A 19,379-nucleotide genomic window follows, 5' to 3' on the forward strand; every position below is an offset into this window, starting at 1 on the left:
ATATACACTCTTGCACGTTCTGTAAGTGGTGAGAGGCCTCAGTTGGTGACCGGCTCAGCTGTAGGCTGCAATAAGCTGAACAATGTGCTCAGCCGTGTGAGCGGTGAAGCGATAATTGACACATCCTAAAAATGCAAGTAAGGACTGGGTTATTAATGCTTTCTTCCTGGGGGTGGTTTCAGCGGAACCATTAAGCCTTTAATTGAGAAGGAAGACTGACATTAAAAGCTGTTGCCTTGGCATTGCTGTTACCTACTTTCTGTTTTTTTAATGAAGATGAGGCTTAGGGTAGTTTGCTGCAAGATTACAGAGCTCACGTGCAATCACAATACTCAGACACACTGCTATTTTAGTTTGAGAGATCTCAAAAATAACTCCCTAAGTCCTTTGCCTCCAGGGGTGGAAAAAGTGAGGAGTCTCTCTTTGACTGAAGGGCAGGTGAGCAGAGTTCCCACCCCTCCCTGTTTATCCCCCGTGCAATCACTAGGAAAACAAGGGCTTCTCCCACGCTGAATATAAAGCCGTTGATATGGAAGGTATGACCCGGGTTTCGGTCGAGAGTACGGATGCCAAAGGCTTGTTACCAGGTTACATCACTGTTGTTGTTGTGAGTGCATGTGCCAAATCTTCAGGCATAACAGAGGGAGCACACTTAGCGATTCCCCTCCCTTTTGCCAAGTTACCATCACACTACAGGAAGATTCTTGTCATATTGAGCTCTCTCTGTTTCTCTCATTCTCTCTCTCTTCTCTATCTCTCCCTCTTTCTTGCTCCCTCTCTCCACGCACACCAGAATCTGGGCAGCATTTAACAATCGGTAGTGTAAATATTTATTGTGGTTTGTTTGAATCCTAGTGACATTGTTTTTAATGCAGCATTCATCACATCTGCAGCTCTGAAGTAGCATGTACGGCAGCATAGTCATCAGAGGTCTTAATAGTTGTGTCTGTGTTGCTGAGCAGACACATGCTGTCGTAGTGTTACCCATGACGGATGTATGACTGCAGTAAAAGGGGATTAATCGCGGAAATTGCAGATAAGTGCAAGAGAGCGCTGGTCTGGTACCTATCAACAGTCTTCTGTCTGCAAGTGGGAGTGAAAATGTGAGTTGAAGAGCCTACTCTTTTCTCAGAGAGGAAATGATGACAGTAATGCACAGGTATTTCAAGGGAAGTTGTTCTAAGTAGACAGCTAGGTGTTCCTGGTAGAAAATAACATAGGTTAACTGTGTTGCAGTGTTATTATATAATAGTATGAATACATTTTTGTCTGTTTGTGTAAGTGTTTGTTACCATGTAGATACCAGGGATGCAAGAGCAAATTGAAAACTTAAAATGGCAAAGCACAACATGAGAACATGAGAAATGAAATGCTAATGCTTTTATTTAATGTATCCCATACATTTAATAAAAGTAACTGAACATGGTACCATTGTATTCATGATATCTTCTAAGAAATATTGGTACGATTCTAGCAAGAATGTAAAATAAGAGACTAAATTATCACAATGTTACCAGTGTGTTTACAATGTATCACAATTGAACTGACTCAAGTGGGATGAATGTCTCAATGAATCATGAGTATTAAAGAAATGCAAGTCAAGCCCTTTGACTGATTTTTTGCATTTCTCCCTCATATTCTGTGGTGTGCATGTATATATTCAATTAGTGTCTTTTGTGTACTGATGGATTTCCATGATCTTTGATATCAGATTTGATATCCCAGAATCTTTCAAAATAAACTATTAATTTAAAATTCTGCAGCTCACAAAGTGTGTCATCAAACAAACTGTTCAATTTTGCCAGACTGAACTTTAATGATGGGAATGGTATGAGCAGTATCCTGCTCATGTTAGGAGCTATTGCTATGTTAACCTAAACATGCCAAAGTTAGCCTTCAACAGATGCAGCTGTGACACATAACAGTAATGCTAGAATTTGAGGATATGATCATTTTAACAAAATGTTATTAGTATGAAGTCATCTACTTAAATTTGCTTGTGTTAAACTGTACAGATCTAGATACCTGTGTTTGAGCTGCTCAGATACTGTAATAGCTGCAAATGCTCCGACACCTTTTGCAAACTACTTTTAGGTTGTCTGTAACAATATATGTTGTGTTGGACCTGCATTTGCACATGTACCTGTTTTTGTTAGTGTCTAATATCTCCACTACTTACGGCGTCACTGGCATCATTGGTACCACCTTTATTGAAGATGAACAAGGATGGAGACATTTCAGAATTTTGGTGGTAACTTGGTACCAAAATATCTTGTTTTCATGATATCCCCATACTGAACACAGAGTGCAGATGGGTTAGTGTTTTGACCAAAAATGGACATCCTTTTTTTGTGATGTCACATCATTTAGGTTACTCAATACAACGACATAAAAAACTATGATACTATAAAAGTTTTATGTTGTGTTTAGTTCTGTTCCACCTCTCACATGTACTTCCAAGTGTAACGGCATACTGAACACAGGTTTAACCAATTTAGGGTCTTGGGTGAATACTTGGTTATTGCTGTTCATGAAATCAGCAGCTACTGTTCCATACATGACAAACCAGTGCAATGTTAGTGCAGAGTAGTTTTATTTACAGACATTGCACATGGTGTGCAGGGTGGACAATCAGCGAGTTGCTCAGGCAAGCATAGAAAGGAATCGATTGAAATCTTGGATAATGTAACCTCTTCCCCTACCTTCCAACTCTATAGACAACATATTTATTGGTGGGCTGTAGAGTGGTTGGTATGCAGATTTTTGAACTTTGGGGAGGCTAGCTATCTCCCAAGCTTCCAGCCTTTTTAGGTTAATTGGCCCTCGTCGGTTCTAGCTCCATACTTCAGTCATACACATTAGAGTGGTTTTGATCTTCCTATAACACCCTCAGAAAGAAAGCGAATCATTATTTTTCTTAAGCTTTAATGTTACGGGATTTCTGTACCTTGTTCACTTTGAAGACTGTTAAACTTGTGGTTATATAGTCACCTTTATGTGTTGTTCTACTCCAGCGGAGTTTGAACCATAGCTTATGTGTTTTAAGGAAAAAAGTCCTTGTGTTGTCCTCGGTAGCTGCTGTAGTGAACACAGACACAGTGACAAATGCCTTTTTTCCTTTTATGCTCTCCATAAACAGGTAAACTGATATGAATTGGTTTAGTCAAACACAGTACAAATTCATCTTGTCAGGCTTATTGACCGTACATTATTGAACAGAAATGTCAGATGACAAACATTCAGTGAGCATGCTGTCTGTTTCAGTTACACTACTTATCCTTGACTAACATTTCTTGTGGGATGTCATGTCATGTGTTTAAATACTGATCCCTACTGGGAACGTGCTACATCCGGATTTTTGTTCATGTGTTTTTCTCTTGATCGAGAAGACTTGGACTGTAATTGAAATAGTAAAACTATTTTATTCACCTTTTTTGTTTTACCTACTTCCCTTTAGTGTGGCTCTCGTACTTCTGCTTCAGTCAGTAGTTCCCTCTTTTTCACAGAATGCCTTGCCTGTGATTCATTAGTGTGGAGGTTGTATGTGACAAGAGTGAAGTGGGCTTATTATAGAATATTTTGTGGGACGTTTATCTGAAATCTTGAAACCAGTGGTTTGAGACTGATGCTTGTCGTTCAGTAATCGCAGCTCAGTATTTCTCATTTGCTGTTTAAAATCCGAGATGTTATTGCTGCATTTAGTATTCAACCTGTAGTGTTGGACTTTTGTCACCCTCACCTGGCAGTGACAGTAGCTACACAAACACTTTTGTTGCATGCTCATGATACATCCCTTACTGTCAGTCGCTTTTTGTTTAGACTAATCTTTTCTCTCACTGATGAGTTTTTTGTTTTTATACGGAGCACAAGAAACTTTTCTTGGACACTTATTAGATTTTCTGGCCTTGGGCTCAACCTTTCTTCAAGTTGCTGTAGTCTACTCCAACTTCGTTGCTACCAGTGCACCAGCATGAAATGGTCCCCACAGAAGTCAGATTATAATTGTAGTGTACAGCCATATAACGAGAGATTTACCTGGAGCTGATAGGCGTTGTCTTTTTCCGCTACATTCCTAGCTGCTGTAGCCTGCTTTATATCTGTCCCTACAGTCTCTCCCCTCTTCAGCTCTGACAAACTGATTGGTTGACGTAAAACGCATCACTACTGGTGCGCCAGTGTGGGAATGTTGCCATAGAAGGCAGATTAGATATAGAGAGATTCACCTGGCACTGACAGGCTTAATCAGAATTGTGGGAATTCAGACAATAATTTATATGTAAGAATTCTGCAGTCCAGCTTTAACACCAGACACTCAGTGTTAAAGGTATACACTGATGTGTCTGTTTCTAATAGTGGTGTTACACTTAGAAGTATGAAGTAATAACTGTTTCACATTGATTTTTAGTTCCCAGGTTTCATGGCTTCGCAACAGATTGTAGAACAGACGTTTCTGATGCTGTCGACTGCTATGCACTATAACGGAATTTTGACAAAAGCAAAACTGGGCACTTTTTGTAAGATGAATTACTTAAGTCAGCAGGTACAAGGTGATATTAATTCTGTACTGTAGAATATGAAAAAAAATCACATTCAGCAATTTGGAACAACATGCTTTATACTGTAAAAAGCTCAGCATTATTATGAAGTTGACATTACTTCATTCTGTTGGGATTGGACTTGCAAACTGGCTTGTGCAATAAATGATGTGGTGTGTTGCATTCGTCAATGCTGTGTACATGCTCTATAAAACTAAATGGACTCAGACATGCCAGAACTATGCTTTGGGGTTTTGACTTTGACACAGTTAAAAATCAGATTGTATTTCTATTTGTATTTCTTAAATTTTTATTTGTGTCCTCAGTCTGTAAGGTGAAACGACCTCATAGCACGGTTTTTGCAGTTTTCCATAATTTAAATAAAGTGGTCTAATTTAGTTAGAATAAATTTTATGCTGCACCTGCACCTTAAAGCATTAAGTTATACTTATAATGACTATACATTACATTCAAGCTCTTGCCAAACAAGTTAACACAATGCTGATTTAGCCCATGAATGCCAGGTACATCTCTCTTCACAGTATACCAGAGTTTTAAATTTGATTTCTGTGGCAACATTCCTGCATGGCATACCAATAGCAATGGCTTTTATGTCAGTCAGCAGTAAGTGATTTACCCATAGCAAAGACGGGAGCAACCATAGTGACAAAGAGAAAGTAGGCAACAGCAGAAAAACCTCAGAAGTGTCCATGAAAAGTCTCTGGGTTTTGTGTGTTTTTGAACCCAGCTGGATTAATTAAGAAACCACTATTTCAGGTTTATGCTCCAATTGAACTGATAAGTGCGATGTGTTGTCTCATCACATCTAAAGACAAAACTGATCCAACAGGCCACCATTTAAGGCCGCGCAGACAGCCTGCCGTTAAAGAAAAGGGGAAGATGGGATTATGGTTCAAACTTTTGTTCACTTTCCTGGAAGGCTTTGATTTTTCTGTTTTGTTTTTTTTTTTGTATTTGTGAACAGCGATTATGAGACAAATTCAACGATTGCATATATTCTCATTTTCACACAGCTGCTGCGTAAAGTGGGTGTGATCGGGGACTTACCTGTTTTACAAAGATACAAAAAGTATTTTTTAAGATTAAGAATTGTACAAAGCGCTTGTCCACTACTCAACAGAGTATGCTAGCACCATTGTAGGTCCATTGTAGGTATGTACGTACATACATACACACAATTATCAATCCTCCATACTTTCTAAATTAGAATTAGAATTTAGCAAGCAGTTATTGTCATTATATAAAATGTTGAAGACATTTAAGTGCCATTCACTGTAGCAATATCACAGCTGAAATATTAATTTCACCCCGGGCCATGCATTGTTAGGGGCACTAAAATTTTAAATGCTTGCTAAGTACGGACATCAATTTTGCAATAGTTGAGATGGGGAACAGCACTGATTTTATGACGCAGTTGATGACTTGCACCCAGTACGTACTTGCCTAACGTGATGAAGTTGACGTAATCTGCTGTGTTGCGTTGAGTAATCCCTGGTTGTTACTCAGCTTGTTGCCTCGTTGGGGGTTCTTGAATTAAAGAGGGCCTGGCACATGTATAATCGCCATGCTGTCAGTCTGATTGAGCCACTTCAGACTTGGTAGCTGAGACACAAAACACAATCACTGATTTTCTGTCAGTGCTCTGTTGGCAGCAGGACGGTTGATAAGTCCTGTCAAGAACTTGGTAAATTAAGATGTTTCAAAAACGCTTTCAATTTCTCATTCAGAACTAAATCTGCCATTAATCCCTGGAGGATAAAGAAACTTTGAGTGTTGAATAGAGAATGAATTTGTCCATCCATTTCTCCCTCGCAGCCCTCCAAAATACTCTCAGCGCTCCGTTCTAAAAAACAAATTAAAGTCGAGAAAGAGAAAGAAGTTTTCTTTTTTTTGGCAGTGACAGTGACAGAACCCCATTTTCTTAAAGCCAGATCAAAGCAGCTCCGTGTGTGGGATCGCAGTCTGCTCCCTTGGGCTCGTAATCATCGAGTCTAAACTCTGACCCCTTGGATGCAGACCATTGGCACTTTCTACTCTCTGCCAAGCCTGATGTTACGTTGTGCCCTTCACACCCACCCATACTGCTCCATCTCCTCTGGCTTTTTTTCTGATCTTCCCCGCCTCCTGAACACTCCTTTGCCCACCCTCAGACCCGTTAGTGAGCATACTCAGACAGTCTTCCCTGACGCTGCAGCACGCTGGGGCTTGTCCCTGCTCTGACTGTCCCACAGCTTGGGTAATGAAGGCAGCAGGGGGGCCGTCTTACTGACTGCCTGTGTTGCGCTTCATCATTCCTGCCACAGCCCAAGGTTCTCTAATTAAAATACTGTCTTGGCCCTGCAGATTATGTAGCAGCTGGATCATTAGTGTGGAGGGTCAAATGGCATGTGTCTCCGTGTATCGGGCGGAGCGCCTTTCATCAACCTTTGTCTCAGTCGCCTCACCTCTGGCGACCACGTGAAGGCCTGACCTGCTTACTCCTTTCTAGCCCATTTCATACTGAGTCCTTGGTGTGAAAACATTTACATCAAGACCACCAAGAATCAATGTCTACATGTACACCCAGCTGCTACTTAATTGGCTGCAACTACTTAAACCAAACACATTGCTTTCCTATCTTTTTTTTCCACTGCCTTTTTTGATTTTGTTATACAGTATACAGAACAAGATAATGTAGAGGTGAACAAAATTTTAAGAACAAACTAACATTGTGCCGTACATGAATACATGCATTACACATCTATACAACTATGTTGTTTGGCAATTTGTTTTCCAACAACGTTGATTGTTTTATAGACGCATAATTTTAAAATGAACGACTGCAAATCCATGTTTGTTTTGCTCAGAAAGCTTTCTTTAATGCGTTTTGTGGATTTCAAACTTGAATGTTCTGGTTTGTTTCTATTTAAATGATACTTAACAGTTAGTCGATTAGTAGATTGACGGAAAAATAATGACCAATTTTGATCATTGATTAAATGTTTAAGTTACTTAACGAGCAAAAATGTCAAACATTGATTTGTTCTAACATATCATTTGTGAAGATTTTCTGCTTTCTTCTGTTTTATCATTTCAAAACAAATTATTTTGGTTTTGGACTGATGGGACTAAACGGACAACTTATGTTTACTGTAATTGTGCATATTTCTTTATTTTATAGACCCGACGACTAATACGACTAAAAAATCAATCAATAAATTTATCAGCAGATTGATAAATTACTTGTAGCCCTAATTAACAGTGTGGTGAACATATAATTATATGGATTACTGAGTGAACCGAGATTAGTTTAACCTCTACAGTGCAGCAAATTTCAGAATGGCAGCTTTACTGGTTGGAGTTGCAGTGATGGCTTGACACTGATGCAAAATCTGTCCTGGAGGCCCAGTGAAATGGATGGAGTTTTTGAGTGATGCTGCAGATACTTTAATGAATAATAATATGTAGATTAATATTAAAAACCTAATTGTCAGTAGGTATCTATTCAAAGGGGAAAATTACTGCCATTAGCAGCCTGTGAGTCACCTTCATTTCAGATACAGGGTGGAGGTACCTTGTGTATGATTTGTTTCTTTTTGGTGATGAGGAACTCTTCTGCATCAGTCTGACTCACATGTCCATATAGTCAGTCAGCAGGTCTGCTCATTTGTTAGTCTACTCATGACTGCAGAGGTTGGAAGAGTTGCTTTCAAGCCTTCTGTGTTTTCATTAATACCTCCAACCTTTGAAACATTATGACACAGGTATTAATGAAGAAAGAATACAAAAGCACAGTGGGAAGTAAATCTGTGGATGTTCTCAGTCATCCAGGTCATGATAAGTCTCAAGCAAGCATAAGTTATGGCAACTGGACTAACCTCGTGTGAGTCGGAAGTAAATAACTGGCTTTTATCTGAGTGAACAAATTAAAGTGAAGTTCAGATCAATTCAGTTCAATTGTGTATTATTTATATAGCCCCTATTCACAACGTATGTCATCTCAAGGCACTTCTCATAGTACAGTGAAGACCTTACAAAACTTTTACAGAGAAACATAGCAAAACCAAAATGAAGTTTATAGAGGCCTGAAAGGTTTTGGATAGCTTGATTTTGGTTAGTTAGAATAAATTCCAAAGGTGACTGCGTCACAATGGGATTACAGAATCAAAACAGCCACATACATTTCTCAAAACATCTCCAGCATGATTTGCATCTTTCTTCTCCACCTTCATGCTCTGTATGTTTGATTCACAATTTAGTAAAAATGTGGCTAAACTAGTTGCTTCTATGTTTTGCCGTCTCCTTTCCCAAAGCTTCAAAGCTCAGCCATAGTTTTTGTGAAAACATAAAGCATAATTGTAAAACAAAACATGCTGATCATAGAAATGGATAGCATCATTCGGACCTTTGGTATTTCTTTTTCCCCAACATAAAATCTTTATTATGAACATGAATTCAAGGTGACCTTAGCTGGTGTTCTTCATCACATCCACCAATCACATTTATTCAAGCCTGAAAGGGAAAACTTTTGCTACTCAAAGCATTCTTTACAGGCAGAGTATCACTTTGAAAATAGATAAGAAATTGAATGAATAAAAAACATTTTGCTCCGAAAAACTTAGATTAGAAACTTAACAGTGCCTGATGAAACCCAACTCTGATTATAAGAGAAGATTTAAGATCAGTTTCTTACTCCATTAATGATCTCCTGCAGACCTATTTGGTATTTCTCTTCTCTGAATTCAGTTTGGATGTGTGAAAATGCCTTCATCATCTGCTCTGCCTGTCTACACTGATAGTGGATATTGAATTGGCTGCTGGGCACTAGCTAACCCCTGCTGTGAGAGATCAATTGAAAGGGACAACCATAAACCGCTCCTGACCAACTGCAGTTTGCCCAATTTGGGAATGTCTTGCGATTCCTGTTACATCTAATATTGAAAGCAGAGGCCCATAAAATTATGTTTTTTTTTCTATGTCCCTTGCCACATTCATGGTAAAGTAAACAGATGTAAAACAAATACGAGATGAAATGTTCCATTTAAGTGTCTAGTTATACATTAGATATTTTAATACTTCAAATCTTTTTTAACCTATTTTAATAAAGAGAAAACCCATATTCATGAAAACATATGTAATGCTGCCAGATTATATGTAGAAAAAAAATATAAAAATGATTCTTAAATTAATTTGAACAATTTGAAAAGAGAGTTAAAATAATTAGAGGTAAAATTCCACATTACTCAGAAATACATAATTTTGGTGTATGACCTATTGACTGCTGTCAAGTCTGTGTTTAATTCCAGCCTGACGGTGTACTCAGGATTACACATACTCTCTCTCTCTCTGACACACACACACACACACACACACACACACACACACACACACACACACACACACACACACACACACACACACACACGCACACCCCAACACCTACTTGTATGAGCACGTTTAGTCAACAGAAAAATCCCACAACTTGGTGAGGATTCCTCATTCTTCCAACTGTTCGCTTTTTTCCCCCTCAGCCAGATTGCAGTGTCATCCTGCTCAGGTTTTTTTTCCCCCTGCAGATGCCCATATTCACCTCCGTTTTGTAACTTTAGGCCTTTCTACTCTGCTCCTCTATTTTAAGACAGGGAGGGCAGTGTGCCGAGAGGGACGGAGAGACAGGCTGTTGCAGGCTGCACTCTGCACAACACGGCCAACACGCACAGCGCCGAGGACAGTTTGCGAGACGACATTAGCTGGCTTGTTTACGGCAGAGGCTCTGTTTGGGGGAGGAAGAGGGGAGGGATGGAGGCAGGCAGAGAAGAAAGGACAGAGGGGGTTTACTATCCTCAAGAGAGTCGGAATTCCTCCTGAGCCATTCCCCCATTTGGCTGGCAGTTGTGAAAACAATTGCCTGGCATTTACTCCCTCTGTGCAGATGGAGTCCCAGCTATGAGTCAGCTTTGAGAGCAGCAAGTGGTGGAGAAAGTGGTGGGCTTGTGATCTCCTGCACAGCGAATATAAGCATACTTTACAGAGACGCTTGGTTTGTGATGTTGGACAAACTCTACAGAGCTGCGTCGTCACTTGTGTTTCTTTTTCGTTCTCTGCAGTACCGCTGATATGCATATTTCTTACAGCCAGTGTTTAGGTAACAAAGTCTAGTTGACTAATAAAGGAATGTCTTCTTCCTGTTTCTCTAGAGTTGACTTACAGAAGACGCTATGCTGATGTCCTGAGGTGAGGGAGCCCTGACTTCATCCCCACTCGTCTTTGTTTGTTATTCCACACCTGGCCCACTCTCCATCAGTCACCAAGCACCAACCCCGACCACCACCACCTCCACCTTTTCCCCACCCCCTCCTGCCCAGCCTGCCGTCACCATGACGTCGGAGCTGGAGAGCAGCCTGACCTCCATGGATTGGCTCCCTCAGCTGACCATGCAGGCAGCCATCCGCAAGGCTGATGCCCAGAATGCACATGGGCCAGGCATGGGCAAGAAGAGTACTCTACTGGATCCTAACACCACGCTGGACCAGGAAGAGGTGCAGCAGCACAAGGACGGCAAGCCGCCCTACAGCTATGCCAGCCTTATCACGTTCGCTATCAACAGCTCACCAAAGAAGAAGATGACGCTGAGCGAAATCTACCAGTGGATCTGTGACAATTTTCCCTACTACAGGGAGGCGGGCAGTGGCTGGAAGGTGAGCAAAAAGTGACATCTACCCTTAATTTTCTGCAGATGGAAACGTTTAATGCAATAGCATAGTAATAGTTCTAGTGGTTACTGTGTGGCTTTTAAGTAGTTTTTATTTTGTGGACTGGGTGCCATTTTTCTTGTTTACAGATTGATAATGACGATTGCTTTCCCAGGAAGTTGGTTCGTGTAAGGCAGAAAGCTGATAGTTCTTGGACAACAGTGACAACGGCTAAATTGAACTTTGCACACAACCAGTATTTGTTATTAGGATCAATTCGTTGATCTATTTGTCTTTTCCTGAGATTTGTTGACATCAGGAAAATATAGAATATCACAAAAGTTGTCCCTCAACAAACACCCTGGTTTGATGTTAAATGATACTGAACATTATCTTAAGTGCTGTTGAAGATTACAAAGGCTCAACTTTTGGCTTTTGTCAGTTTGTTTGAGCTGTTTATTCACTTATGGAAGTTCTCCTTCGACCTTCCATTTTGTGATCAGCTGTTTGCAGCATTTGTAGAAGAGTTGAAATTGATATTCCCTGACTTAAATCATTGTCTTGTGGGTGCTGGGCATCTCAAACAACGTGAGATGCCATTGGTAATCACCATTGTCACTTCTAAAAAAGCTTAGAGGAAACTATGAGTGTGCCAAATTACACTAAGTGCCTTACTCCTCTGAATGAAAAATGGTGCAGCCCTGAGAGAACCATATGAAGTGTAAAACCCTGGATTAATATTCAGAGAAGTGGCCCCTATCTGTGCGAACACAGACTAAATAGCCCATTCATGGGTGGTATTATTCATTGCAGATGCCTTGATAGGAGAAGGCCATTATGCAGAAGGAGAGAGCCAGTGCTGTGTCATCATCTCAAGGAGCCCATGATATACCGAGATGAAGCTATGCTGATTGCCTTTTAAAGGGCCCAGATGGAAATTGATATTAGAATGAGTTTTCCAATCAGTCGACGTTTATTGGAAATAGAATCTTAGGCACTGCTTTATTGCAGTCAGACAAGATGTATGAAGCCCATTTCCTGGGGCGACAAGATCTGGCGTGTGTACAGGCTGCATGGAGGTGTGTGCGTGTGTGTCTGCGTGTAGGTGAGGGGGAGATGAGAAAGCATGTGTTATTATAAATGGATTGATTTTAGCTTTTGTGACAAGGCCTTTTGTAAGGAAATGAATAGTTTTATTTTGCAACCTTTTGTTTCCTCTTTTGCCTTCATCATCCCTTATTTAGTTGTCAGCAACACAGCATCAGCATCATGTGTGCTGTCAGCCTGCACATGTTCCCGCATGGAGTTACAGGCATTTTCACCAAACACCGGTGTCAGCCCTGCATTTTGTATACCACTTACCTTTTTTTATGGGCAATGAATTGTTTAACTCACTGCCAAGCCATTTTCTCTAGACACTGGCACAAGGTTGCAGCAGTATTTTCCACTGTCTTTGTAGCTGGATTTGTGAACAAATTCAGTTGCAGAGCCTGTAGCTCGATTGGTCAGTCTGTTTGTATGAAGATATTTAAAGCAATATATGTTACTTTTTTTAGTTTCTAAAGATCATTTCAGTGGGTTGAAATGGATATGATAAATTGTTATACATATCCACAGACCTGATTGCTCAGAAATGTGAGTGTGACTGACTTGCCCAATTAAGATAACTGAAGATAAGACAAAGGCTTTGGTTGACACTCATCCCAAGCAGTGTGAAAATATACACGTTTTATAAATTTTGGAGTAGGTGGCCTCAGCGGGAATCGAACTGATGCTGCTGGCAGGGTTGACGCTTTGCTCTACCCACAGAGTTACAGTTCCACTGTAGATACCGCAGAAAGGACAAAATGATGAATAATGAATTTGCCAAAGCTTGGCTAATGTTTCTTCTGTTCTCAAGTGTGGCTTTTGCTCATGGTCAGTACAAAAACTTTTGGATATGATCATAACATTTTATTAACATAAAAAAATAGCATGAACGATTTGGAAACGCTAGATAATAATAGTAATCGATGCCTGTTTTTGTGTGTCAACATACACTGACTTCTAGTATTATAGATGCAGCCAGTCTGACATAGTAATGTTTCCATGGATTTTTCATGATTATTATTTTGGTTTTGTTTTTTTTTCTCTTCAGATTTTTCTTGACAATTGATTAGGTTTAATACTCTTTGCGATAATTTCCAGTATGGAAATAAACATGATCAAGCAGTGTGAGACCATGAAAGATGTTTTCTTTAAATTCAAAAGAGCCCCCTGTGAATCAAAAGTGTCATACTTTAAATGTAGTATGCAAGATTTAGTCCACAACAACCAAAATTTCAACATTACAAACTGTGTAAAGGTTGCATCACATGTGATATTACAGTCATATAGTTGTTGTGAAGTGGTTTCTGAAAGGTTTAATTTGATAATTCAGTTTGTCCAAAGGGTTGTGTGTTTTTAAATTCGCTTTACTGGGATAGTGGCTCCTAATTATATAACACATATTGATAAATGCTTTTATTTTTATATTAATTATTTCTGCTAAGGCTCTTTTTGTCTCTCTAAAAACCCACCAAATTTTGGGGGGCTTTTTAATTACATTGTTACTTTTTTATTCAGAAAGATAAAGCAAGCTAAATATATGATGTTGAAATGGAAAGTGTTTCTTTTCAGTGTCAGGTTTAATATAGATTTGACGTAACTGGAATGATGTCTTGAATACAAGAGCAAGTTATTAAATTAGTCAGCGTTGGTGGAGATTGACGCTCTTCAAGTACTTTCTAGTTGAGTAAAAGCTTGCATAGATCAACGGATTCTGGCCTAAATGTGGGTTGGAACTGTAGAAATACCCCTCACATTTAAAAGTGTGAAAAACCACATCACTCTAACCAGGATGCTGTACAGCACAGGAAACACTGAAAAAGCGGTCTGAAGATGTGCTCATAGGCTAGAGCCTGCGTCACAATTTTTTTTCTCACTTCTTGTTAATAGGGTGTTTTCCCTGCTGTTATAGTTTTTCTGAGAATCCAAACAACTGAAATAATGTCTATAGAATATGTATAAGATCTTTTTATTACATAAGACATTTGAATGAAATCCAGTATTACTGTTTCCATGCCCAGGGCATTTGAACAAGCTCCAGTAGCCTTAGGTTTGTTCCTAATGTTTTTGTGCTTGGAGAATTTTCACATCCCATCACACAAATGATATTTTCATCTAAGCCTGTGCAAAAGCCTTGGGAAAGGTTCCTCTCCCAGTCATCAGGAGGTCACTTGGAGCTAGAACAGTTGTGCGGATTTTTTGGCTTCAAAATCCCCAGAGATACTCAGAGATTTGGAAATGACATGACACCTAATTGAAATTGTATGATTCTGTAATGTGCATGCAGTAGCAATGTTCTTCCTCCACTGTGACTGGTACTATGATAGAAATCCACCTATAGTGTGACTGAGTATGCATATTTGTGTGTGTAATTAGTTGGAAGCAAGCATGCTGGGGTGGGGTGAATGTAGGTCGGATGCAGTCATCGCTCCTCTGTTCCACTGGAGATGTCAGTCGTAGGAATTTGGGACTCGACGCACGCATGTGTCTGTTCTGTATGATAATGCAAGCTGTGCCTGTGAGATCAGACCTGGCTAATCTGGGCACCAGCAACTCATTTAATCATCTCAATAGAACTCCATTAGCCTGCGCTTTTAAGAAATATCAATAAGTGCTGTCAATAAAAACAGATAATTCATCAAGGTCAAAAAATTTGAACGCTGCCTTGGAGAGTGCAGGATATGTGCTTGGCATCTGTGAGCAAGCAATTAGTTGGTGCTTTTCTTAACACCCGCTCTGGCTTTCTGAGGCACTTTGGATTCATGTTTTGCAGGTTTGTCTAAGCAGTCTTGTGCATGATTCAGCTCGTATACTGTAGCTTCCCTGTCCTTCTGTTCCTTGCATGTAAAGCATGGCTTTGTAATGATCTGCCAGCTTGCTTAAAGATATATCACATATTAGGAACCCATATTTCCAAGAAAAGTATAAGTGCTTGCAGCATTTTTTAATTTTTTTTGTTAATTTAAAAATAATGCACTATACTATGTCCTCTTTGTCATAATGCATATCTGTTGCTCAGTCCCCACAATTTCAAAGCTATTACAGGCAATGTAAGCTGGCCCACATGACTCCATTGAGACTAAAAGGTAAATGGGAGCAGTCTTCACCCACAAGGTCAGAGGACCACGTCTTTCTCCCTGTCGGAATCGCTTAGCAAAGATGAGACTTTAATGCTATAAAGTCTTGAGTTAGATTCATGTTCAGTGTTTTAGATCCCATAGCAGGGCATGGCCTGCATAGAGGAATTTTCTGCTCCCCCTCAAGCCGGTTTAAGTTAAAATGATGAGAATTGACAGGAAAATATGTATGTATTTTTAACCAGTTTTGTCAAGTGGGGTTTTGTTTATTCCAGCATGATGGACATTTTTATTTAAAAAATCGTCAGAAATACCAGCAGCATGCATAAATATAAATATCAAATATGGTGATACAGAATCATTGCCTTAACAGTATATGCTGCCGTCATGCTCACTGTCGTGTGTATCCTCCCACAAAGGCCTTTTCTGAGCCAGGAAAAACCCTGCATAGGAACACAGTTCATGTTTGGGTTTTTTTTTTTTTAACTGTTTGCAAAATTTGGAATTTTTGTGAATCATGAATTTAAATAAATGACTTTAAATGTGGGATTTTGATGTGGTTAGCATTTGACTGACTATAATAGGTGCTGGATATAGTTTTCAAGTCTGCTGTCACAAATTCTCAATCTGCCCCGTCTCTTTACGGATGCTCTTGTGCGTGTCATGAATGGCAAATCAGCGTTCTCTCGCTTTTGCTACAACTGTTTGTGGGCCAAATGTTGCATAAATGATTTGCAGACATGTGGCTTTAAGACACCTAAGGAGACGTCTGCACGGCAGGGGTATTCCCCCAGTGAACCTCTACCTGCATGCATCAGAGAGGCCAAAATGGTAAAAAAAAAAACAGTTGAACAGTCTCAATCAACAATCACTTCTTGATTTTATTTTAAGTTATTGATTTGCCACACTGGTCACCTTTTGTAATTTCTGAGCCTTTTGGAAAAGTAGTGATCTGTGTTTATTATTTGTCAACATTAAATTTTTTAGTGCAGGTGAGATGATTTTGCCAGCTTTTAACTAACAGAATCGAAATGCACAACGAAGACAACCACTTTAAGATTATTTAAACTCTTAATATTATGTGAGGGAAATCCAGATTTAAAAGGCATGAGTTACTGTTGCCAAACATTTTCATTACAGGAAATGCATTTACATAAATACACTAATTCTAGATATTTTATTAGATATATGAATATTATATTGTTGCATTACATAAGCTATGTATATAGTTCTCCGTTGTACATTTCATTTAGATTTTTTAAATATTTACAAATAAAGTTCTTTAATTCAAATTTAGAATAATAATTAACCTCCCAGGTGTGCAGTAATTATGGGTTCATTGAAGCAAACAGTCCTCTTTATTCACTGATGTCTTTCTTTACCCCCTCTGACTGTGCGGTCCTCCCAGCTTTGGTTCTGATTAGGCTGTCTGAAAATATAAGACGCTGCTCACCTCAGCTCAGCCAGAGACAGTGACAGTATGTGTGATTTCTTCTCTGGCATATTTTCTGTTGAAGAAAAAAAGAAACAACTCGAATGTTGACCTCCAAGCTCATCTCACACCTTCTCCCAGCTCCTTGTAGCCTCACTTCAGGCAAAGTGTGTAAATTCCCCTCTGCATTTCTTCCAGGTGAAGAATGCCAAAGAAAATCGGGAGCAATTCTCAACCAGTTTAAAAATGCTTGAAATGTTTGCTCTTGAACTTTAACTGTGGAGGAGATTGTTGCTACTGGCATGATTTTATTTTTTCTCTTCCACACCTGAGTACAAGAAAAGAAAATTAGTTGGAAGAGAATGCAAGATACTTTTGATTGCCTAAAAAACATTGAATTTCCCAGTGCATTTTCACTGAGGTCCATAGCTCTTAGATGATCTTGTTAACAGGGAAATATAGCTTTGGTCTGTAAATCGTTGAGTGTGCAGAGATGGGGCACAGAGCTGCCTTCTGCAGGGGCCCTGGACCTTGCTTTGATCTCATTATAAAATGCAAATACATAGTACCCTAAACAGATCAAAGGTTCAACTTCCCATTGGATCTGAGGCTTAATAATAGCAGCCTGGAGCAGTTTTCTATTTTTTAAAGAAGCGATTTGGGTAGCCACTGGTCCTCCAGGACATTATTTACTCTGGAGATAATGTTCCTGCTTCTGACTAGTGACTAGCCACTGCTCAGAAAATCCCTGCTCCTGTTGCTTATTTAAATAAGATTGGTCAGGTATGAGCATTTGCGCTTCCTGCCCCTATCTCCCACCCCAAGCTTAGGTTTGCAGGGCCTGAAATCTGAAAGTGTAAAATTGCTTCGGTGCTAGACTCTCTGATACCTTCTTCTACTTTCTTAGCCTGTATCGTCATTACACCTTAAAGCGAGTATTTAAATTTTAAGGACTTTGCTGGTACTGATTTTTTTTCAGCAGTACTGGTACATATTTAGAGCGATACTCTGTTCCTTTTGTAACATGCACACCTCAATTCCGAAATGATCATGAACATTTTTTTTCAAGTCCAGTCTCATATTAACCTTGTGAGTGATGAGGTTATACAGCAGTATTTTTAGCTCTTTTGTCTTATCCTGCATTCCTTGTTAATTGTGGAGACAGCAAAAGTGGCTGCATGCTGGCCCGGCGCTGACTTTTTCAGGTTGTGGGAGGGGTAGTGATTCACTCGGCAGCCAGTTTGATCCTGCTGTGAGGCGGGTTCCCATGTCAGGAAGCTCCAGCCTGGCCACCCGCCCACCAGCCTCACCTTGCACCCGCCTACCGGCGCCCCACCGCTCACGCTCTGGCCCTTAGAGTGGGCGGGGAGAGCAAGCTGGCAGGCCTTGGCATGGATACATTTTGGCAGGAGCTGCTGTCCCCACACTCCGCTGAGTGAAGTGCTGACTGCAGTGCAGAACATAAAAGGCCTGAGGCTTCTATCGCTTCCTCTTGTGGCCTGCAGGCCTGTGTAGAGATGTTGGCTTCAATTTTATTTGAAACTGTAGCTGTCTTTTTGACAGTCACAGCCATGGTCACACAGTTCGTCCACTATATATATGGCTTCTGTTATCATTCTAACAGTCATTAACCCATAACAACTCCCTCCCATCTGCTCTTTTTGCTCAGTTACATATGATTCAACAGCTAGCTGTAAAATCTGTTGACAATGGTCATCAATTGATTCTGTGAACTTCCTCCTCCTCTGTGATAATAAGATCTGTTGAAGTCGATACCTGGATTACAGAGGGGGACACACCATTTGTGCTGCTGCTTTTTTGCCTCTTTTTTTGTAAGAATCCTTTATAAGGCAGATAATACTGGACAATGATGGGCTTTCTGATCCTTCCATACACTCTTGGTCACAGCTTCAGACCTTTGGAAAAAACACAATTATTTGGCATTGTTGAGGCTTGCTCTTTAGTAATAATGGCGAAACAGGCCAAGGCTATAGAATTTCTCTCAAAGTGTATTTTGTCTGTTGGGTAGCCGGTTTTCCTCTTTTTCCCTGGTTAGTTAATGCTTGGCCATTGCTGGATAGAGTCTTGGATATGAGAACTGAGAAACAGGCTTGCGTATTTAACTGACTGGAATTAATGAGACACGAAAGACTCTTTAATAACTGAGGGAAAGGTTAGAATGTGGATTTCTGTATCTTTTTCAGAGCTGTCCATTTGTGTCGTGATTGAGAGCAGGACCTACAGCAGGCATTGCCCTTGCCTGGTCACAGATCCGTAGCCTGAAGCACAGTTGGACTACAAAATCACCCCCAGTGTCACAGTTAAAGTTATGGACTGCAAGGAATTTGAAGCACATTTCAGAACAACTCATAACTGGAAAAATCATTAGCTAGTTCTTAGATTTTTCAGAGGGGAAGATGAAGGGCCATAGGGAGCGTCTCAGAAAATCTTCAGTCATCCTTCTGTGGCTAGAAAGATTTAGACAATAATAGCTTTCCTTTGCTTTCCCTGTATTTCAACTTAGTTTTCTCAGTGAGTGGACTTCTCCCCTCTATCA

At 40.0% G+C, this 19,379-nt stretch overlaps 1 protein-coding gene across 3 annotated transcripts in view; it reads left to right on the plus strand.

Annotated features, from left to right (window-relative positions):
* foxj3 (forkhead box J3) overlaps nt 1-19,379 on the plus strand; it is an 81,786-nt gene that overhangs the window by 25,931 nt on the left and 36,476 nt on the right. For all 3 annotated transcript variants that reach the window (XM_035942844.2, XM_055010574.1, XM_023298141.3), the window contains one exon: nt 10,733-11,233. In XM_035942844.2, the coding sequence (XP_035798737.2) occupies nt 10,913-11,233 (321 nt within the window). In that variant the 5' untranslated portion in view covers nt 10,733-10,912. The remainder of the gene's footprint in view (nt 1-10,732; nt 11,234-19,379) is intronic.

The sequence above is a fragment of the Amphiprion ocellaris genome, chromosome 5 (assembly GCF_022539595.1).
Source record: "Amphiprion ocellaris isolate individual 3 ecotype Okinawa chromosome 5, ASM2253959v1, whole genome shotgun sequence".
In the NCBI taxonomy this organism is placed as follows: domain Eukaryota; kingdom Metazoa; phylum Chordata; class Actinopteri; family Pomacentridae; genus Amphiprion; species Amphiprion ocellaris.